We start from the raw sequence: 23,433 nt of genomic DNA on the forward strand, positions 1-23,433 counted from the left end.
TGTCTGGTTCCAATGATTTCAGTATGTTATAACAGTTTTCTGGTAACTGGAAAAAGAGAGAGGCCCTTTTCTAAATCATACGAAAAAGTGGAAGTGGAATGTGATCCCTGTTGGTAGCCCCATAAGGGTCTGGGACTAAGAGGCTATGTGATGCTCTGGCCTCAGCCCAGTCAAAATAGAACCAGCAAATAAGAGTAAGTTGGATTCCAGTGCCTACCTCTAAACAAGCCGAGGTATTTTCTTTTTTCTTTTTTTTTTTTTTGAGACAGCATCTCACTCTGTTGTCCAGGCTAGAGTGCCATGGCATCAGCCTAGCTCACAGCAACCTCAAACTCCTGGGTTCAAGCAATCCTTCTGCCTCAGCCTACCGAGTAGCTGGGACTACAGGCATGTGCCACCATGCCCGGCTAATTTTTTTCTATATATTTTTAGTTGGCCAGCTAATTTCTTTCTATTTTTAGTAGAGATGGGGTCTTGCTCTTGCTCAGGCTGGTTTCAAACTCCTGACCTTGAGCGATCCTCCTGCCTTGGCCTCCCAGAGTGCTAGGGTTACAGGTGTGAGCCACTGCACCCAGCCTAAGCCGAGGTATTTTTAACAATCAGTTGGCTTTGGCCATCTAGTTTTCCCAGAAAAATTGCTATATGACCTCCTCCATGGACAAACCAGACAGAGGTCAGGGAGAAGAACTTTCCCTGATTCTAGCTCTTCTTCTAGCTCTCCTAAAATCAATGCTGATCTTCTCATAAAATTTTCATAATTTTCATAAAACTAAAATTCCATAAAATTTTAAATGATCTCCTTGCCCTGAATGTGTGAGAACAAGAATTTCATCAGCTTTCCATAAGAAATGCTGCAAATTAATAGTGAATAATTTGAAATGATAAAACATAACATGGGGATTTTTTTTAAAAAGCTGTCATAGATCTATCAGCCTTCTAAAAACTCAAATGCAGGTAGAGAAAGATATGGTACAAACAAACTCATGTGGGAGCCACCCCCAAGAAACAAGAAGCGTTCAGAGTCCCTGGGATCTGCTTGGGCCACAAGAGAGGACCCATTCTCTGAGCTTCTGTCTCCCTGAATGTCAGGCAAGCAGCGAGTGAGGAGGTGGTTCTTGTTTCTGCTAGTAGAAATAAGGAAAGGAAAAGAAATCTTCAAGCCTGCAATTGGTTACATTTACTTTATGCAGATAGCAGTTGAGTGGAGGAAATGAAACCCATGCTGCTCTCCATAGCACTTTTCAAAGAGAGTACTTGGAAAAATTTTTACAGACTTGCAGAATCTTCCCTAGTAGTCTTTGAAGTAGGAATATAGAGGATCCTATTATCCTCACTTCTCAGTAAGGCATACCTTTATTGTGTCTCAGTACATGCTTTTCATATATATCTGTATATTGATAAAAGCCAGACTGCTTACAGATAAAACAGACATAAACAAAATATCTATTCCCATGGGATAAAACATGGTAATAACAGGGTTTGCAGGTTTTATTTTTTTTAAGAAATGTAGCTGTTTAACTTCAGACCAGTATATGTTAATTCTCATTATGGTTTTCCCTGCTCATATTAAAACATATAATTTATAACATTGTATATTGTTATTTAATTGTCTCAAATAATGCAGTAACCTTATCCAAGCTGCTTTCCAACTTTAAAAAATTTTTATTATCATTTGAGTATAATGAAAGCCTATGCTCCAAAGCCTTTGACATTTAGCATTTCATTATCTCTGGGCCTATGTCAACAGTATAATCAGAAACAAAATAAGAAATTATAATGTTCATTCCTGACCCATCATGGAATAAAAAGTATCTTTTTATGGATCTTAAAAATCATTTTCTGAGCTAGGTGCGGTGGCTTACACCTGTAATCCCAGCACTTTGGGAGGCCAAGGCAGGAGGACTGCTTGAGACCAGGGCAATAGTGAGACTCTGTCTCTACAAAAGATAAAATTAGCCAGGTGTGGCAGCATATGCCTATAGTCCTAGCTACTCAGGAGGCTAAAGCAGGAGGATCACTTGAGCCTAGGAGTTCAAGGCTTCAGTGAGCTATGATGATGCCACTGTACTACAAAAAAAATATAATAATTTTTCCTCTTAAGGGAAAACATGCTACAAAGAGAAAAGTTAAGTCACATTAGCTTAACATCAAGAATAACAACAAGGCCGGGCACGGTGGCTCACGTTTGTAATCTTCGCACTCTGGGAGGCTGAGGCAGGAAGTACGTTTGAGCTCAGGAGTTCGAGACCAGCCTGAGCAAGAGCAAGACCCCATCTCTACTAAAAAAAAAAAAATACAAAGAAATTAGCTCGACAACTAAAGAATATATATATATATATATATATATATATATATATATAGCCGGGCATGGTGGCACATGCCTGTAGCCCCAGCTACTTGGGAGGCTGAGGCAGGAGGATGGCTTGAGCCCAGGAGTTTGAGGTTGCTGTGAGCTAGGCTGATGCCACGGCACTCTAGCCCAGGCAACACAGCGAGACGCTGTCTCAAAAAAAAAAAAAAAAGAATAACAACAAAGCACACAAGTAAATTTAATTTTCCTACAGGTAAATTAATCCTGCCTTATCCATTTGTCCCCAGGTTATCGATCTGTACTGGGGAATTGAAGAAGATGACTGGGACAACCCAGAGCTCCAGAAGACCCGCATGAAGCTGCTGGAGGATTGCTTGAAAACTTCTGCAGGTCCATGTTTTGTTGTGGGTATAAAAAAACTAATGCTTTATATTAAATTGTACATGAATGTGAGAATTCTTGCTAATTTGTGGTTCTTAAGGGGCTTTTAAAATGGGGGGAAAGAGACTTCCTATATATATTTAAAAATTTTAAGCTGTCTCCGTGCCCTCGATATGTGAGAACAAAAACATCCTCAGCTTTCCATAAGAAGTGCTGCAAATTAGCAGTGAATAATTTGAAATGGTAATGGAAGAGATGACTTGGGTTTGACGATAATCTCTACAATATCTTCTGATTTAATACGCATTCCTGTTTCAGTCCTATAGTAATTATCCTAGTTTTTCTTATCCTATCGTGTAATGTATTCCATCATAGTATTTCTATTTCTCAACATGAGAATTTCTTACATTTTTTAAGACAGTGGCTGAAACATTGTTAAAGTAAACCAAATATGCTATGTCAAATCTGCCTGTAGAAAATGGTGCCCTGTGAAAAAGTTTATTTCTTCAGTGATTTTTAGCTAGAGGCTCATTATATGCTACAAATCAACAGATATTTTTCAAGTGAAACATTATTATTAGTTTGTCATTCTTTTCTAAAAAATACCCACTCCTCTGTGTAAGCACAGTGGTAGGAAGATAAGTAGGTCATTCTGTGGCAGGCAATTGTGCAAAATCACTGCCTTCATTTAGTTTAAATTAAATAGACTTAGCTTCAATCCAAAGAGAACCTACCAATTGGTAGGGAAGTTGCCACTTTGAACACAAGATGCTCTCAGGCTGACAGATGACTGTTAAAATCACTGGTAAGTGCTATGAAGAAAATATCATATCATACCATTAAAAGCTAGGCTCAATATATTGATAAAAAGGTTTTTAATATTTATTTGCATATCTATCTATATTATACTCCACATAGGATTATGCAGACCTATAGAGATGATACCAGAAATCTGACCAGGTGATAGTAAAGTTCTGACCAAAGAAAATATTAAGTGTATAAGGGCTCTATAATATTTTTAGTATTCCATATATGGATAAATTATGTTATTCACCAACTACTGATTGTGCTACTCTGTGCCACAAACGGTTCTTAGTGATGGGGGTATGATAGGTTGACTCATATGAACTTGTCATTTCGTGGACCAGTTTCTTACACTTCAACCTTAGAATTGAACCAAGAAGATAAAATTCTTTGTCCTCGTGGAGCTTGCATTATTCTGTAGGTGGAAGAAGGAGGGGGCAAGCAAAACACCAAAGAACCAAGTAAAATAAAAATAAGTTAGTTGGTGATAAGTGCTACGGAGAAAAATACAGAAAGGAAGAGGAGAGGGAATATCAACAAGGGAGAGACTGGTTTTTAAATGGAGAAGCTAGAGAAGGTCCCACTGATAGGATGGCTTTGGAGGAGAGATGAGAAGATGGCTGGGAAAGAACCAGGTGAATATTCCAGGTCAGAACATTCCAGAAAGAGGGGTTGGGCATGTTCAGAGAACAGCAAGCAGGCCAACGTGCCCAGAGTAAGTAGGAGGATAGGGGAGTGCAGACCATATCATGGGGCACTTGTAATCTTACTGTTTTTAGGAGAAAGAAGAATATTGTTGTGGCTCACCATAATTGGGAACCATCAATTTTAAAAAGATAATTTCATTTAAGATAATTTTATAATCTTCAAGTTGACTGTAAAGATAGATTTCACTTTTACTCTGAGTGACAGGAGAAGCCACAGAGTGTTTCAAGCAAACTTATATTTTAGGGACTACCTTGTCTGGTGGGTGCAGGACGGGAGACAGAGCGAGCAGATCCTTAAGAGCTGCTGTGACGAGCCGGATGAGAAAAATACGTGATGTGGCGGGTTTGGGGGATAAACATCTAAAAACAGCGTCCTGCAGTCTGAAAATAATGCAAAAAAAAAGGCTTGAGAGCCACATTAAATATCTGAAGAGTGAACAGTAGGAAAAGAATTAAGACTTTTCCCTGGGTCCTCAGAAGGGAGAACTAGGAGGCAGATTACAGCTCTGGGTGTAGGAGGTGGAGGAAGTGGCTTTCTTCCGGTTTGGCCCCTGGGTTCTGACTCTGAAGTTTCATAGCTGTGTGGCACTGAACGGTCTCCTTCACTATTCGAAGCCTTAGTTTCATTATTTGTAAAATGGAGGTGATAATATTTATCTACCTTATGGGTCTTTCTTCTGAGAATTAAATGAAATGATGGGGTACTTCTATAGTGTCATGAATATAGTAACCCACAGTAAGTGTTAGTTGTTTTTTATTGTTTCTGTTGGCATCATTATTATCTACCAAAACCATCTAAGTTGAAATCACCAGGTTCAAATCATAATGAGTACGTCACCAACAAAATTGCAATCAAAGAACACAAACCATTCTGGCAAGGGTGCCATAGAAGAGATTGCAATCCTGGAAGACAGGTTAGGCCAGATCCCACCTCGCTGGGAAAGACAGATTTGGAAGCCACGGCACTTTGGGAACACCCTGGGAGTCTCAGCTGCGTGATCTCCATAGATGTGTCCTGCTCCAGCCTCAGAAACTCGGGAATGAGAGAGACATTCTCCCCTAAAATAAGCCCTGTAGCATGTCTTAACTAAACTAACTGAAATTAGTCATGACTGTCAATTCCAATAATTTGCTGGTAGGAGAATAATTGCAAGACTTTGCACAGGTTCTGAGAGTAAAGGTTAACTAATAAAACAGCAGCAACATATTTATTGAGTGTAAACAAATTATTTATCCCTCCTTCTGTTCTCCTGTTACATGTTTAAATCATGATAAAACCCTGCAGATAAAGCTAGGAATATTCACCCCAGTGATCCTAAATCACACAAGGCTTGTAGTACATCTCTTATGGCCTTTCCTGTTGTAACTATGGTAATGATGGGTGGGTGGGTGAGGAAGTGTGGGGCTGGGGTATCACTTTTGAGTTCCATTTCCCTTGCACAGTGCTCCCTTGTGATAATGCTAAAACTTATGGTGACCCTGTGGGATGCAAAGCCTCGCATGTTACTTCCCCTAATACTGAAGTCTTTGGCAAGAAAATTTACCATTGCTGAATTTAAAAAAAAAAAAAAAAGTGTTTATATCTTTAAAACCTTCATAGATATTAGCCCCTATCTTAGATACAAATAAATTCGGGACCAGACAAAGCTTTCATTTTTAAATACCAAGGAAAGTGAGGCTCCAAGGGAACTTGGACTTAAATAGTATATGTGCTCAGCTCTTTACATCTCCATTCCCTAAAAGTTGTCATTTGGATATGGCTTGAGGTCCTACTGACGTGCAGGCTGTGCTGCTAATCCTGGACGGCTGTTTTGCACACGTGTTTGGTCACAAAGAGAAGAGGGTCTGGAGAGAGGGAACCTGGGCATATGTCTGGTCCTGCTCTCCGAGGACCAGCTCAGGAGACACAGCGTAAAGAAGCCGCGACCCCCGCGCGGAGGCGCAGCGCCTGTGCGCATGTGCAGAGGGAGGCGCACGCGGTGGGGAAGCCTGAGTTTTCCTTTGACGGCCACATGAGAGCTGTGGTTCAGACAGAAGCAAGTCACAATTTCGTTGTGCTTTGATTGTCACACCTCTAGAGATGGGGAGATGATGACAATCAACTAAAAGTAAATCTTGAATCAGCTTCAATAGGTTTGTTGGGACCAAATGTGATGATGTACGTATGAGTTCTTTGTAAACTGTAAGGGCTACACAACCAGTTGTTATTATTAAACTGTGATTTAAGTTATTTCCAAATGAGAATTGAAAGTTTTCATTTATATTGGGCATTTATGTGCTTTTGGAATTTTTTTCCCTTTAAAAATATAAAAAGTATTAAGACGTGATTCAGATAGTCAAATATTAAAGGGCTTTAATTCATTCTGATGTCTACATGAATAAGCTTTGTAAAATGTATACAGTATATATTACTTTGCTGTATATGAATTTGCTGAAATTTACTGAGTAAAACGTTTACCTATTACCAAGGAGGGATTTTGACCAGAGCTGCAGTTAACAGGGACATAGCTCACAGTCAAGTCCAAAGTCACCATCTTTCTCACCTTTTAAGAGTAGAGAACTGCTTCAGTCTTTGGAAAGGATGGAAAGTTCAGAAAAAAGTTCCCCATCCACCTATTCTGCCCCTAGTCCATAAAAAATCTTTTTGGAGAGAGCAGAGTCCATGTAATCCTAATTATCTCATCCTCATCCTTCTTCGTAGTACATGTTTATGGGGAGAGAAAGTTTTCTTCTTGTCATCCCTCAAAATTTGGAGTACCCCAAAGAATTACTTGTAGAGTTTGAGCATTGACTCTGGACTCTGAGTAAGGGCTTGCCTATTGGTAGAAGTTGATAAAAGCAGGGACTTACTATGCTCTGCTGTCTTGAAGAACTAGAGTTTGCAAAGCTTAGCTGTAGCATTGGGGATCTGCCCCTAAGTGTGTAGCAGCCTTGGGGATATAGACATCTCACTAGAGCCCAGAGTCCTTATCGTGGATGACATGGAAATGTATGGAGAAGCATTGGCAGGCCAGCCTAGGAGAGCCGCGCCAGGCACCGTGCACTCAGTGAGGAGACTGCCACTGACTGCTGATGGGGGCAGGCGAGAGGAGATTCCATGACTTCATGTTTAGAGGGGTGTTCCCGTGCCTTAGGGTCAGGACAAAGGAAATGCTGCCTGTGAATGTGTTGTCAGCTCCCTGAGCTCTCCAGGAGCCAACGTCCGTACAGCGTGCTCATAGAGACTGCCAGATCACATGCATACGAGCAGACATGATCTGCCAGCATTGGCTAAAGCAACAGCAGAGACCAAAAGAATGGGAGCACCATTATTCTTACCTGCGTGTAAGCAGACGGCAAAGGAGACTTCTGCCTCTGCCCCTACCCCCGGACAATCACACACACGCTGCCATGGCTGACAGGGTGCAAAGGGCGGGCCACGCCCGTGCCCACCACAGACAGCTCTCGCCAGCAGCCCTTAAGACCAACATGTACAAAGTGGGAAGAAAGAAGCCTAGAGCACTACACTTTAACGGGGCTATATTTTAAACCAGAAATATGACAGCTTAAGGGATTGGCCTGGGAAATCTGTTATTATTGAGCAAGTTTAAGTTTCTCCACTAAGCAGAAGAGTAAAGACAAAACAAGCCAAGTTCGTAGCTGATACTGGTGAAGACAAACCATTCCGCTTTTGTCTCTCATCCGAGTGACCCACTCGGACTTACCGCACGAGGGACAGCCTCTTCTTCCCCTGTCTCACCCCTCAGTCACTGAGAGTCACATTCTGTCTCCTTGACAGTTCAGGTTCTTACTTTACATAATTCTCAGTTAAAGAAAACTAGACAGTGAGAGTTCTTAAATCCTTGGCAAGAAAGAATTACAGTGTTTTTAAAACTATTTAGCTTTGGAAAATATTTCATTTTATCCACATTCCATGATTGCTTTATTATTGTAGGTATACTAAACAAAATATACACATGAAAAATTAAAACAAGTGCTTAATCTCGGTGCATATTTAACTAAAAGTATAAGGTTTTTGTGTAATTTAGGTTCTCACTTTTATAAATATAATTTTACTAACTAAAATGTATTTAAAAATGGGAAAATAGTCATTGATTTAAACTGGAAAGTTACCTAAATTAAACAATCTGGTTTTTAAAAAGTCCTTTTTTATAAAATTTAAATATACTTTAATAGGTATATTTTGCTTATATAATCAAGAGAAACAAAGATTTCGTTATATATAAAATTAAGCTTGTCAACTAGTTACTATAGTTTTGCAATAGGTTCCAATTAAGTCCAATAATAAATTAGTTGTAATATAGGTTCCAGTAATAAGTTACTTGACTATCACCAAAGGAATTTTAGAATGGGCAAAAATTGAAAACTAGCTTTCTTAGAAATATTTATTATAACTCTTTCTGATAGACACTAAGAGAGCCATTTAATTAACTATTATTAATATATTAAATACTTCCACAGTAAACTTTTACTAATATATAAGCTGCTTCCATAGTTTAAGCCACTGTTTCACAGTTGATGCAAAATAACATATTTTTATATGATGAGAAGAAATATGGGGAAAAAAGTGAACAGGAAAGCACTCAATCTCTTTATAATGTGATTGGTAAGAGAATATTCACTTACAGCTGCAGTTCAAGGGACTTCTGCTTCTGAGTAAAACAGCTACAATCTTAAAAAAAAAAAAGAGGTAAAATATAAACATCCTATTTTTAAAGAGTTAGTAGAGCTGTGGAGGCAAAGAGGATGAGACACACTTAATTTCCAGAAAGAAAAGAGTCCTGTCTTTGTGAGCTGCTTTACAGATAGAGGAGCCCCAAAAGCATTGAGAGGTTTCTCCATGAAGTGTTTGCTGAGCACTGGGCAGCGGGAGCACAGGAAGCTGGGATGGAAAGGCAGAATAAAGTCTCCAAGGAGATCTCGGTGTTGAGGAGACAAAATCTGTTAGAACCAAACACAAACATTCAACATGTCTTGCCTCTGAGGCATTTTAATTCAATGTAAGATGAATCTAACTAAAACTGCAGTCTAGCCCCAGTGAAGTGCAATTACTGATGGGATTGCAGTGACCGGCCGCACACCCTGTCAGTCTAACACAGGAAAGGAATCTCTAAATAATTTTTTTAAACACAAAGTTCAGAATACAATTAAAGTTACAAGACATGCAAAGAATCAAGAAAACGGGACTAATTTATAAGGAGCAATTAAGAATAGATGGAACAAATAGATGATAGCTTAAACCCAACTACATTTTATTCAATGTAAATAGACTAAACTTTCCAATTGAAATACAGATTCAGCCAAATGCTGCTTACCTGAGTTCCCTTAAAAGGAAAGAACATAGATATGCTGACAGTAAAATGTTAGTAAAATATGCATGGAAAGACTAGCCAAAAGAAAGTTATGTCAGTGTCAGACAGTGGGTTTTATGTTAAGAATATAAAGTAGGATATTTCATAATGATAAAAGGTTCACTTCAACAATAAAATGTACTATTGCTATGTTTATATGCACCATAACATGGCTTCAAACTATGTAAAACATATATAACGCAAAACTCAACAAACTAAAAGGAGAAAAAGACAAGCCTACAGCCATAATTGGAGATTTTTACAAATGTCTTTCAGTATCTGGAAGAACAAGCAGAAAACAAAAATCAGCATGTAGAAGATTTGAATAGCATGATTTATTGACACTGACCTAATTGACACTTACAGAATGTTACATCCAATAACTGCAGAATATATCTTTTTTTCAATTACACATAGAACATTTGCTAGAATATGATCTGTTCACATCATGGGTAATAATATAAATCTCAACAAATTTCAAAGGGTTGAAATCATACTAAATTTGTGTTCTGACCTCGGTGGAATTAAAAACTAAAGTAAAACCCCTGAAAAAATAACTATAAATTCTCCAGATATATGAAAGCTGAACAACACAGTTATAAATAAACTATGGGTCAAAGTAAAAAATCATGAGGGGAATTTAAAAATATTTTGAACTCCACTAAAATGAAAATATCAGAACTTGTAGATAAGTTAAAGCAGTGCTTAGGAAAAAAATAGAAAGAAATGCATAATATTAAATTTATGTTTTAGAAGAGAATTTGGAAGTCAATTATTTAAGTGTCCATCTGAAGAGGCTAGAAAAAAAAAGAGAAAACTAAACACAAGGAGATTAGGAGAAAAAAGCATATACCTCAGAATGCATCAGCTTTTAAAATACTTCCAAAAATTCTCAGTACTATTTATTCCTCAAAAGATAGAAGGATGTAGTATTTTTAGAGGTGGAAAGAGCCGTAAGATCATCTAGTAACTAAGTGGTTGAAAACCCTGATTTTACCCAGGTAAAAACTGAAATCCCCAGAATTGAAGGAAATGTTTATTTTTTTGGTATTTATGTTTTTTTTTATTTCGGCATATTATGGGGGTACAGATTTTAAGGTTTCAATAAATGCTCATTTTCCCCCCTCCCCACAAAAATCTGAGTCTCCATCATGACCATCTCCCAGATGGTGTACATCTCACTCATTATGTATGTATATACCCGCCCCCCTCCCACCTGCCCAATACCCTATTACTGTAGTACCTATGTGTCCACTTAGGTGCTACTCAGTTCATAGCAGTTTGCTGGAGAATATATCTGGTGCTTGTTTTTCCATTCTTGGGATACTTCACTTAGTAGTATGGGTTCCAGCTCTAACTAGGAAAATATAAGATGTGCTATATCACCATTGTTTCTTAGAGCTGAATAGTACTCCATGGTATACATATACCACATTTTATTAACCCATTCTTGGATTGATGGGCACTTGGGCTGGTTCCACAGCCTTGCAATTATGAATTGTGCTGCTATAAACATTCGAGTGCAGGTGTCTTTTTTGTAGAGTGTCATTGGATCATTTGGGTAGATGCCCAGCAATGGGATTGCTGGATCAAATGGGAGATTCACTTGTATCGCTTTAAGGTATCTCCATATTGCTTTCCACAGAGGTTGAACTAGTTTGCAGTCCCACCAGCAGTGTAGGAGTGTTCCTCTCTCTCCGCAACCACGCCAGCATTAATTCTTTGGAGATTTTTTGATAAAGGCCATTCTCACTGGGGTTAAGTGATATCTCATTATGGTTTTGATTTGCATTCCCTGATGATTAGAGATGTTGAGCATTTCTTCATATGTTTGTTGGCCATTCTTCTGTCTTCTTTAGAAAAGTTTCTGTTCAAGTCCTTTGCCCACTTTTTAAAGGGGTTATTTGATTTTTTCTTCCTGATTTTCGTGAGTTCTAAGTATATTCTAGTTATCAGTCCCATATCGGATGCATAGGATGCAAAAATTTTCTCCCATTCTGTAGGTTGTCTGTTTACTTTCATGACTATTTCTTTGGCTGTGCAGAAGCTTTGTAGTTTGATCATGTCCCATTTATTTATTTTTGTTGCTGCTGTGATTGCCTTTGGGGACTTCTTCATAAACTCTTTGCCCAGGCCAATGTCTAGAAGAGTGTTTCCAACTTTTTCCTCTACAGTTCTAATAGTTTCATACCTTAGGTTTAAGTCTGTTATCCAGCGTGAGTTAGTTTTTGTGAGAGGTGAAAGGTGTGGGTCCTGTTTTAGCCTTCTACAGGTGGCTATCCAGTTTTCCCAGCACCATTTATTGAAGAGGGATTCTTTTCCCCATCATATGTTTTTGTCTGCTTTGTCAAAGATTAGATGGCTATATGAGGATGGTTTTATATCAGGATTCTCACATCTGTTCCACTGATCAATATTCCTATTTTTGTGCCAATACCATATTGATTTAATTACTACAGCTTTGTAGTATAGTTTGATATCTGGCATATTAATGCCTCCCATTTTGTTTTTGTTGCCTAGAATTGCTTTTGATATTTGGGGTCTTCTTTGGTTTTATACAAAGCGTAAAATTATTTTTTCTATATCTGTGAAGAATGCTGATGGGATTTTAATAGGTATTGCATTGAATCTGTAGATCAGTTTGGGTAGTATAGACGTTTTAATGATGTTGAGTCTGCCGATCCACGAGCATGGTATGGATTTCCATCTGTTTACATCCTCTGCTATTTCCTTCTTCAGTGTTTCATAGTTCTCCCTGTAGAGATCTTTTATGTCCTTGGTTAAGTATATTCCTAGGTACTTTAATTTCATTGTTGCTATTTTGAAGGGAATTGAGTCTTTGATTTGGTTCTCAATTAGATTGTTGTTGGCGTATATGAATGCCTCTGATTTCTGTGTATTGATTTTGTATCCTAATACTTTATTAAATTCATTGATCAGTTCCAGGAGTTTCTTGGTTGAATCTTTGGGGTTTTCTAGATACAATATCATATCATCAGCAAACAGTGAAAGTTTGATCTCTTCTGCCCCTATTTGGATACCTTTGATTCCATTTTCCTGTCTGATTGCTGTAGCCAAGACTTCCAGCACTACGTTGAACAGAAGTGGAGATAGTGGGCAGCCTTGTCTGGTTCCAGTTCTAAGTGGGAATGATTTCAATTTTTCCCCATTCAGTATGATGTTGGCTATGGGTCTGTCATATATGGCTTGTATCATTTTTAGGTATGTCCCTTCTATGCCTATTTTCTTCAGTGTTCATATCATGAAAGGGTGTTGAATTTTGTCAAAAGCGTTTTCTGCATCTATTGAAAGAATCATGTGGTCTTTGTTTTTGCTTCTGTTTATGTGGTGAATTGCATTTATAGATTTACGTATGTTGAACCATCCCTGCATCCCTGGGATGAAGCCCACTTGGTCGTGGTGGATTATTTTTTTGATAAGTGTCTGGATTCGGTTAGCTAAGATTTTGTTGAAAATTTTTGCATCTATATTCATTAGGGATATTGGTCTGTAGTTTTCTTTTATTGTTGAATCCTTTCCTGGTTTTGGTATCAGAGTAATATTCGCTTCATAAAAGGTGTCGGGGAGGTTTCCGTTCTTCTCGATGTTGTGGAATAGTTTCTGCAAGATAGGTACTAGTTCTTCTTTGTAAGGATGGTAAAATTCAGGTGTGAAGCCATCTGGACCGGGACTTTTCTTTTTAGGGAGATTTTTAATTGCTGTTTCTATTTCAGCTGTTGAGATTGGTCTGTTCAGGGAATCTATTTCTTCCTGGTTGAGCCTAGGGAGGCTGTGTGTTTCTAGAAATTTGTCCATTTCCTCCACATTTTCTAGTTTGTGTGCATAAAGATTTTTGTAGTATTCATAAATTGTATCTTGTATCTCTTTGGGATCAGTTGTGATATCTCCTTTTTTATTCCTGATGGAGCTTATTAGAGATTTCTCTTTTCTGCTTTTCGTTAGCTTAGCCAATGGTGTGTCAGTTTTGTTTATTTTTTCAAAGAACCAACTTTTTGTTTTATTAATCTCCTGAATAGCTTCCCTGTTTTCAATTTCGTTTAGTTCTGATTTGATCTTGTTGATTTCACTTCTTCTGCTGGGTTTGGGGTTGGTCTGTTCTTCTTTTTCCAGCTCTTTGAGTCGTTTCATTAGATTGTCTATTTGTGATCTTCTTGTCTTTTGGTTATAGGCATTTATGGAGATAAACTTTCCTCTCAGAACTGCTTTAGCTGTGTCCCAGAGGAGTTGATAACTTGTCTCTCCATTGTCGTTTTCTTCATAGAACTTTTTTATTTCCGTCTTGATTTCTTCATTTATGAAGTCATCATTTAGTAGGAGGTTGTTTAATTTCCACGTTTTTGTGTAGAAATGTGAGTTTCTGTTAGGGTTGATTTCTAGTTTTATTCCACTGTGATCTGAGAAGGTACATGGTATGATTTCTATTTTTTTAAATTTCTTGAGATTTTCTTTGTGTCCTAGGATATGGTCAATCTTAGAGAATGTCCCGTGAGATGATGAGAAGAACGTATATTCAGTGGATTTTGGGTAGAATGTTCTGTAGATGTCAGTCAGACCCAATTGTTCTAGAGTTTTGTTTAAGTCCATTATTTCTTTATTAATTTTCTGTTTGGAGGATCTGTCTCGTGCCGTCAGTGGGGTGCAGAAATCTCCGGTGATTATGGAGTTGCTATTAATCCATTTGCTTAGCTCCAGTAAGGTTTGCTTTATGAATCTGGGTGCACCTAAGTTGGGTGCATATATATTTAAAATTGTTATCTCTTCTTGTTGGACTGTGCCCTTCACCATTATATAATGACCCTCTTTGTCTTTCACTACTTTTGTTGGTTTAAAAACTAAATCGTCTGAAATTAGAACTGCCACACCAGCCTTCTTTTGGCTTCTATTTGCTTGGAATATTGATCTCCACCCTTTTATTTTTAGTCTGTATGCATCCTTGCAGGTTAGATGTGTTTCCTGAAGACAGCATATACTTGGCCTGTATTTTCTTATCCATTCAGCCAGCCTATGTCTCTTGAGTGGAGAGTTTAAGCCATTCACATTTATTGAGAGATCTGATAGGTAAGGTAGATTAGTGATCATTCTGTTGGGTTGGATGTTGTTGCTATGATTTCTGTCTTGAGCCATTGTAATATCTGGCCTTTAATATCTTTGGGTTTTGGTTGTTTTTATATTCGTGGGTTATTATTATGATGTTCCGTGCATAACGCTGTTTTAAGTACTTCTTGTAGGGCTGGTGTTGTCTTGGTGAATTCTCTGAGCCTTTGCTTGTCTGAGAATGTTTTTATTTCTCCTTCATATACGAAGCTTAGTTTTGCAGGGAATAATATTCTAGGCTGGGCATTGTTTTTTTCAAAAGAGTGAGAATGGGGCCCCAGTCTCTCCTTGCTTGTAAAGTCTCATTAGAGAAGTCTGATGTTATTCGAATTGGCTTTCCCTTGTATGTTACTTGCTTCTTTTGTCTTACAGCTCTTAGAAGGGCCTCTTTAGTTGATACTTTGGTCAGTCTGATGACTGCATGTCGTGACGTCTTCCTGTTTGCGTTGAATCTCCCAGGGGTCCTCTGAGCTTCTTGAACTTGTATATCAAGATTTTGAGCAAGGCCTGGGAAATTTTCCTCTATTATATCTTCAAACAGCTTGTCCAACCCTTGAATGTTGTCTTCTTCCCCTTCTGGTAAGCCTATGACCCTCACATTAGGTTTCTTCACATAATCCCACAGCTCTTGTAGGCTTTGCTCTTTTCTCTTGTTTCTCTGCTCTATTTCTGTGACTGATTTATTTAATTGGAGGGTGTTATCTTCAAGCTCTGAGATTCTTTCTTCCGTTTGATCTACCCTGTTTTTGAGACTTTCCACTGTATTTTGTAGTTCCTTGAATTGATTCTTCATTTCCAGGCGTTCGGTTACACTTTTCTTCCTTGTGTCTATTTCTTTTCCCATATCCTGGAGGCTTTTTGTGGTTTCTTTGTGTTGGTTATTGAGTTGTTGTTGCAGCTGGGTGAGTGTTCTTATGATCCACATACGAAATTCCTCTTCTGTCATATTGGTTGCCTGATTTTGGTTGGTGTCCGTTTCTAGGCGGTTGGTGCTCCTCTTTGGGGGTGTGTTTTCCGTTTGGTTCTTCATTTTTCCTGAGTTCTTTCGCTGATTTCTTCCCATGTCGATCAGTTGTTGTTGCTTTCCTTAGGTTATTGTTTGGGTATTCACACACCTTGTTTAGTTTCTGAGGCGTTAGGTAGTGTCTGTGGGTGAAATTGGACCACTCCCTGTATATTGAGTCAGTGGGTGCCGTGGAAAGGCTGTGCAAGATGCCGTCCCTGTCAGTAGGTGGCGTTTGCTTGGAGGAACAGGCTATACTGTTGATTTTGTGTCCTGTTATCAGCTCTTGTTCTGGGCAGAGCTGGGTTGGGTAAGCCTGCCCTCAGGCCATTAGCAGGGGTCAAAGTTCTGTTCTCTGCTTCCAGGGAAAGCTGTCAGGGCGGGGCTGGAATGGTCCTGCTCAGCCAGAAAGTCTGTGTTCGGGGGTGGGGCTGTCTGAGACTCGCAGTCTGGAGCGGGCCTCGCTTCTTTCCACCCTCCCCAACTCCGCAGCTACTCCTGGGCCTCTGCCAGCAGGGCAGACCACAAGCCACCAGGCCTCCCCGGACTGTGATGCCAGCGGGGAGGTTCCCTGCACAGGAACGCCACCTGGGTTGGGCGCACGGCCTCCTCCTGGGAGGAGGGTTGCCCTCTAGGACACCGATCCGCCACTGGAGGCACACACACCTCAGTAGGCTGTTCACGTATAACCCTTCTGTGCCCCGGGCAATGCTAGCCCTCGGTGCAGGGGATCTGGTCTGCAGGTCCGACCTCTGGGTCCCAGAGTTCAAACTGTATCCCCACCAGGGAGAGGATTTCCGGTCCCAATTCACCCACAGGGAGCCCAAGCTGGGTCTATGTCTCTCAGCCTCTGAGTCGGCACCGTTCTCCTGGGAACACAGTGCCAGTAGCACCTGGGACGGCGGGCGGGTAGGGAGCTCACAGTCTGAGTTCCCCTGAGTCAGGTGTAGGGTCCCAAACGGGAAAGTCCCGTTCCCTGGAGGTTCCTCCGGCTGGTGGCTGTATTGTCTCTCTGGGCAGCCGTGCGTAGGGTTGGCGGAGGGGATGAGGAGGCAATATGGCTCCTGCCGCGCGGCTCGGGTCTGTGCACACGGAGGTGCCCGGAGGAAGTTGGGAACCTGGTGCCACGTCTGCTACAGGCTCACCATTGGCAGGCGGCGGCGGTCTCTGGGCTGGTGTCCGCAGGTCTCTCCACCCGCTGGGGAGCCCACCAGCAGTCCCGAATGCAGGGGAGGGGAAACAGCAAATCCACCTACCCTTGCCGCTGGTCTCCGGGATGCTCCGGTGGTCTCAGCCTCCAGTACTCCTCCGCAGCCTCCTCCCGTGGAGTCTCCCGGGGTCTCAGGTACCCCTCCTTCCGGCCCTTGTCCGCTGTATGCTCGTCTTCTTTCTTCTTTCCTCTAATTTCTGCTAGAATCTGTCTTGTCTGCAGAGACACTCTGTCTAGCGGTGTTATTTGTCCGCCATCTTGCTCCGCCCCCTCAAGGAAATGTTTATTTCCTGAGTGCTGAGATATGCTAGGTACTGTGGCGAACACTCCTCATATTAATATATTATTTCTCATCCCAGCCCATTGAGGCACTTCTTTTTCCATCTCTACAAGTGAGAATACCGAGACTTAGTAATTTCTGTGATTTGCCTGAAGTCTAACTAATAAGGGACAAGAGCCACGATTCTAACCTAAGTCTTATTAATTCCAAAGCCCACATTCTTCCTACTGTGTTTCCTCGAAAATAAGACCTACTCATAAAATAAGCCCTAGCAGGATTTCTAAGCATTTGCACAATATAACTCCTACCCTGAAAATAAGACCTAGCGATGGGCGTGGCTATGCAGCGCATCTGCACAACCCGTGCATTTTGTCGCAGAGTGGTAAAGACATCGAGCAGCCCTTTTCGTCTGCCCCATGAGAGCTCTATGGCTTGACATGAGAGATTGGGACCAATGGTTCTAAAGGAAATAGAGTTGCAAGAAATTCAGGATGGAATTTGGGGTTTGGAGAGTTATGATGATGTTCCAGAAGAAGACGACATTACTATATTTGAATAAATGTAGATTGTTGTACCGTACTTAAAAAAAATAACACATCCTCTGAAAATAAGCCCTAGGGCTGTCTTATTTTCGGGGAAACACGGTACTACCAGACCCTGAATGGTTTCGTTAGACACTGTAGTAAGGACTGGAACCCAAGTCCCTTTCTCCCAGTTTATTCTTCATCTAAAAACGTACAGGAATTGTGCTGTAATGTCCTGTTCCAGTTTTCTTTGTGGCATTCTCTCACGTACAATCAAATGCGTCAGATGAAATAATTACTGGTCTAGTTAGTGTGTAATTGACTTTGCTCTGGTGGGGGAGAAAGCTGTGTTGCCCAAGGCTTTATTAACATTGCTTCAGCCAACTATTAAATTCTATAATAAACTTGGACTTTTTCATCTGATTTCTCTAAACTAAGAAACTCGAAGCTACCAAAACCTGTACTTGAAAATGCCATAATTGCAAATCATAAAAACAACAAAGATTTCTTAATTTTTCCCCTTCACACTTCCCTAGTATTTTCTCACAATATAAGGTCCAGGTGTCCTGTACCCAATGAACCTAAAGTGTTGATACGGTCCTAGCAATGCATATTTCACATTGTTGTCCAGTAAAACACAACAAGCAAATGTGTATAGTGTCTATCATATATGAAATTGTGCTAAGTTCTCTGAGCCAATGGCAGGTAACATACTACCTGTCCTCTTAAGCACTGACCTAAACAGAGAGAGAGGTGTATGTGTGCAGTTAAATATGACAGTGTAGTAATGGGATCACATAGTATAGACAAGTGTTATGGATGCCAGTAGAGAAAGTGATCCGTTCTGATCCTGTGTGTCAGAAGAGACCTCCTGAGGAAGTGACATTTGCACTCAGGCTAGAAAGACTAAGAGCTCTCCATCTGTAAATCTGGGGCAGGGAAAGTGGGGGTTCCCCGAACGTCCAGAGACCAGCAGTTCCTGAACGTAGGTGGAAAACATGTCTAGTGCCAGGTCACTGTGGGCCGTGAGGCAAGAAATGGACTTTGAGGGCGTACAAGTTTCAGCCTGAACTCAGCCGTGAGGATGATGTTCTGTTCAGATTTGTACCTCTGAAGGCAGTGCAGTCAGGAGGCTGGAGGAGAGAAACAACTAGGGTCGCAGTTAATGTCATGACGCGGGGAAGACTCTGGCGTGTGAAGAGGTGGACACGGGTTAGAGACATTTCGGAGAGAGAACCGATGAGAAGTTGTTGAAGTATGGAGTTTGAGGGAGAAGGATGAGTTGAAGATGATTGTACTAACACCCAGTATTCTTCCTTTCATCCCACCAAACCTATACTTAAGGTTAGTGTTTCTGTACTAGAATTGAGTATTTGTATACCAGCAGCAATATTATACATAACTCAAAATGTACCCCTTTATGAAAGTGGATTGACCATAGTGATTTCCCTTAACTATAAAATTATTTTCTTGCCCCAAAATGGGAGCAGGCTTGTGGATTTGTACCCAGACTTGGAATAAGCAGCTGAGTAAGCATTTGGAAGAGGCTTGAGTTATGTTCCTGTGAAAATGAATATTAATTGGTCTCCAGCTTGAATCAGTTATAAATATAAAGGTGACCTTGATTAACTAACAGCAGGGAAGTAATTATATCTTAATTGCCTATAGTAGTCTCAATGAAGTACTGAACTCAGTTTTTTTCAAAATGTAGCAGATGAGATATACTTTAAAAGAATCTAGATTAGCTGTTATATCTCTGTAACTAAGTTCTTCAAGATAGGAAGAATGATGAGGCTAAAACTTGATTATTACAATGTTCAGGCCAGCCTTATTATGTGACTGTTGTCTGGAATGAACAAGCCGACACACTGAATTCAGGTGGCGTTTGCTTTCTAGTCTACCTGTCTTAAAGGGGGACCCTACAGTGTCTAAGCCACACCTAAGGTCTTGGTGCCACCACACTTGCATGCACACACCCACACATAAAACCACTCTGGAGCAACCCAGAAGCTTAACTTTATAGAAGGCAAATTATTTGCCCCCAAAAATGTTTAATATTTTAATCAGTATGTATATCTTTATTAATCAGAATAAATTTTCTAATTTTCTCTTACTAGAGGGCTAAAATAGACTATGAAACAGTTTCTTTAATATAAAATTCAGAAAACAGAAAGTTACTCCTGTTAATTTTTATCAATGATATTAAAATGACTTCTGCTCTTATTCTAATTAAATCTGTTGAAATTTCTCAGGAAATTAAGAAGGCAAAGGCTTTCCTTTTCTTTATCATGTATAATCAATAATTATGGCTGACACAAATTGGCTCATGTTTACTTGAGAGTACCAAGTGTCTCACCCAATTTTCTTTTTTGATATCACAAACTAATCAACTGAACTTCATGTCTTCTTTTTTTTTATTCTTCGGGAGAAAATGTTAAATTTATGTAGATTCTATCTAATTTTGACCTGCAATGCAGAATAATTTTTCCATAAAATTTTTCTGATGTGAATAAATGACTTTTAAATGGCAAACTTTTCATATTTGAACAATTTCCTTCTAGAGCAAAGCAGAGCTATATTCATGGTAACAACATTCGTAAAGTGTGGAAAAAAGGAATGCAAGTAAATTTTAAGGTGATTGAGAAGTCATTTCTGTTTCTTGAAATATAGTATATTTTAATAAGGCAATTAGTATAGTATATTTTAATAAGGCAATTGCCTTAATAAGGCAATTCTTACACATAGTATATTGAAAATATGCTACTATGGAATGTTTAAATCATTGTCAGATGAAATTACATTTTGTCTGAATAACTATACATTTAAATGTTTTTTATTTTTATCTCATTTTACTTATAACCTTTATTATCTCTACCTCAACACTATATATAATACTGTGTTTTTTGACTCTTACTCATCATTAAAAAGGAATGTCTAACTTCTTATATTTGGGGATTCAAGGATCCATATAAACACATGAAACATTAAAGAAATACTCAGGCTGTATACTGAGAGCTTTGTGTGGGTGAATTTGTTTACTCTTCCCGGTAATTTATGAGGAAGTTGCTGTGGTTGTAAACACTGTGCAGAAGATGTGACTGAGGAACAAAGAGGGACCCTGACTTGCCAGGACACACAGCTAGTGAGGGGCGATACACACAATATAACACGTGTAAAATACGAACCCAGTAGTCTGATGCTGGGATTTGTTTACGTATCAACCGCCTCACACTGTTGCTTCTCAATACGTCTTCACTCAGCTCTTGTTTTCCCTGAATAATGTGTTCTTTTCATCCTACAAGGTCCTCTTAATCAATGGGTCTCAAATTCCCTTTGGAGCATGGGCATCTACTAGTAACTCATCATTTCAATATGTCTTCATCTCATATATATTAAGGTCAAAGAATAGGCTTCCTAATTTCCACTCTTCCCCCAGTTCCAATTCATGTTTTTCATTCTTTCCCTTTGGTTCCAAAAGTACCACCCATCTTAAGGCACACCCATGTGCCAGTGTGCTCATGCAGCACAGAAAGCTCTGTTCATTTCTAGGAGTGATTAGTTCATCTTTCTTTGTCTCCCATAAAAGCTGTACTCCCTCTGATCCTTGGAGAGAAAGTGAATTAAAGGATACAGACTTATATTGAAAATGCCCTCTGACTGTCCAATATGCATGTACCCTCTCCCAGCTTCATACTGAACTGTGAAGATACAAGATGAAGAAAACTCACAATGCTAAAAATCAAGACTAAATCAAGGAGGAAATTCAACTAATTATAAGACATGTAGAGTTAAATTAAGATTCACAAACTGGACAATAGGTAATAGCAAACATTTGCTTGTTATTATTTATATGCTGGGCACTGTCCTGCATTTCACATGTAGTAATTTGTATAACCTCACAACAGCACTAATGAGGTAGGTGCTGCTATTATCTCCATTTTATAGATAAGGAAACAGGCACCCAGCTGGGATTTGAAGCCAGAAGACTGACTCTAAGGTTCCTAGTCATAACCACTCTGTAAACATTTCCCCTGCCACCTGATATGATATGCTTCGTTCTGGCCTCATTACTCACCCTTTGTCTGAACATCCAGGTCAGTATCATGAAGTATACCAGGCAGCTGTTCATTGCTGTACATGTGCAGTTTTCTACTAGGGTTGTCAAAGCTAATCAGTACAAATTCAAAGGATGCAGATCATCATAAACAAGGAACATAAGAGAGCTTTCATGGCTTATTTTAATTTGGTTTGAATATTCCTAATAAACCAGTTGCTGGTTGGGATACTTTAATAGCACTGCATTCTGAGAATTCTGAATATGCTCCATCACTAAAGACATTTAGAGGATCAGCAACAATGGTAGGCAGAAGACCTTGCTCAATCTACTAAATACCTATCAGAAACTAGTTTCTGAATTAGGAGAAAGGTATCAATTTGTCCTTCAGCAACAGATGGAGAATAGGAGCTGACCAGCATCTAAATGGACAGAGATCAGGACAAAGGAGCAAGCCAAACATCCTGTATGTTACGAACATCAAGTGTATATTTTTTAAAGACTTTTGAAAAACATTTTACAGATTAAGAAAGGTGAACCAAGAAGGTAATAGATCTGAAAATGATTTGGAAATAAAGGACTTTAGAAAATATAGTGGTATCTCAATAGCATGCAGAAGACTCTTTTGAGACTGAAACCACATGGAGAGAACAGACTAACATGCAAAGACACCTAAATGGTAGGCATGGGTGGGTTGCAGGAAGACCAAGAATAGAATTAACACAGTAAAAATCAAGTCAGTGATATGGAGAACACGAGATGGTTTCATGGTATGAAGAAAGAGATAAAAAAGAAAAAATCAGACAACAGAAGACAGAGAATAGAAATCCAGCCCTGAAATTACAGGTATTTCAGGGAGGACAGGAAAATACTAGGATCAGAAGCAATAATTGGAGACAAAACTCTAGACAAGTGAATTTTACTAGCAATAAAAACAAGTCTTTGATGAATCTAACAAAGTAAGAGAAATACATAGAAGCAAAATTAGGAATGATAAAGGTTATTTAGCCACAGATATAGAATAGAAATAATAACAGCAACAATACTAATACATAGCACTTGACTAGGTGCCAGATACGTAAGAGTAACATATATGAAGCTTTTAAAACATATCATAAGTAAGAAAACTTTAAGAATTAGGAGAAAATACTATGTAAAATTCTATGCTGAGAAAGCTTCTAAGCTGAATAATATGAATTCCTTTTGGAGAAATGGTAATTATCAAAGTAGATTCAAGATGATTTGGATAAATTAGTAGCTGTAAAAGAAACAAAGTTTAACAGATAAAAAACCATCTAACTATAGCCAACTGATCTTTAACCACTTCGGTACAAGCATGGGCTATAGTCAATAACCACAGATGAACCGAGCCTACAGCCGTGATATGACTTTTCTAATTCTTCATTTATCAAAATAAAATTGTGAACATTTAAAAATAACATAATGAAAACATATATGTATATGTTACCTATTCTGATTTACATTACAAGTAAAGCTACCTGTAAAGTAAAACAAGCTTTCAGTGCTTTCAAGCTTTCCTCATCACACAAGAGCAAAACAGACCCGTCGTCAATGCACAGCACAAACTATCATGCGTACCATGAGTGCTGGCTGTGGGCAAGGTTTCACGGCTGGTGAACGCCAAACCGAAGTGTTTAACAAAGCAGACAACAATGCACACTGGAGAAAAGAA

The 23,433-nt window shown here is 39.3% G+C and overlaps 1 protein-coding gene across 2 annotated transcripts in view; it reads left to right on the top strand.

The window, feature by feature from the left end:
* Positions 1-23,433, top strand: part of NWD2 (NACHT and WD repeat domain containing 2) — a 216,415-nt gene that overhangs the window by 98,453 nt on the left and 94,529 nt on the right. For both annotated transcript variants that reach the window (XM_012770996.2, XM_076001159.1), the window contains exon 3: positions 2,599-2,715. In XM_012770996.2, coding sequence (XP_012626450.1) covers positions 2,599-2,715 — 117 coding nt within the window. The remainder of the gene's footprint in view (positions 1-2,598; positions 2,716-23,433) is intronic.

Source organism: Microcebus murinus, chromosome 3 (genome assembly GCF_040939455.1).
Source record: "Microcebus murinus isolate Inina chromosome 3, M.murinus_Inina_mat1.0, whole genome shotgun sequence".
NCBI classification, from domain to species: Eukaryota; Metazoa; Chordata; class Mammalia; order Primates; family Cheirogaleidae; genus Microcebus; species Microcebus murinus.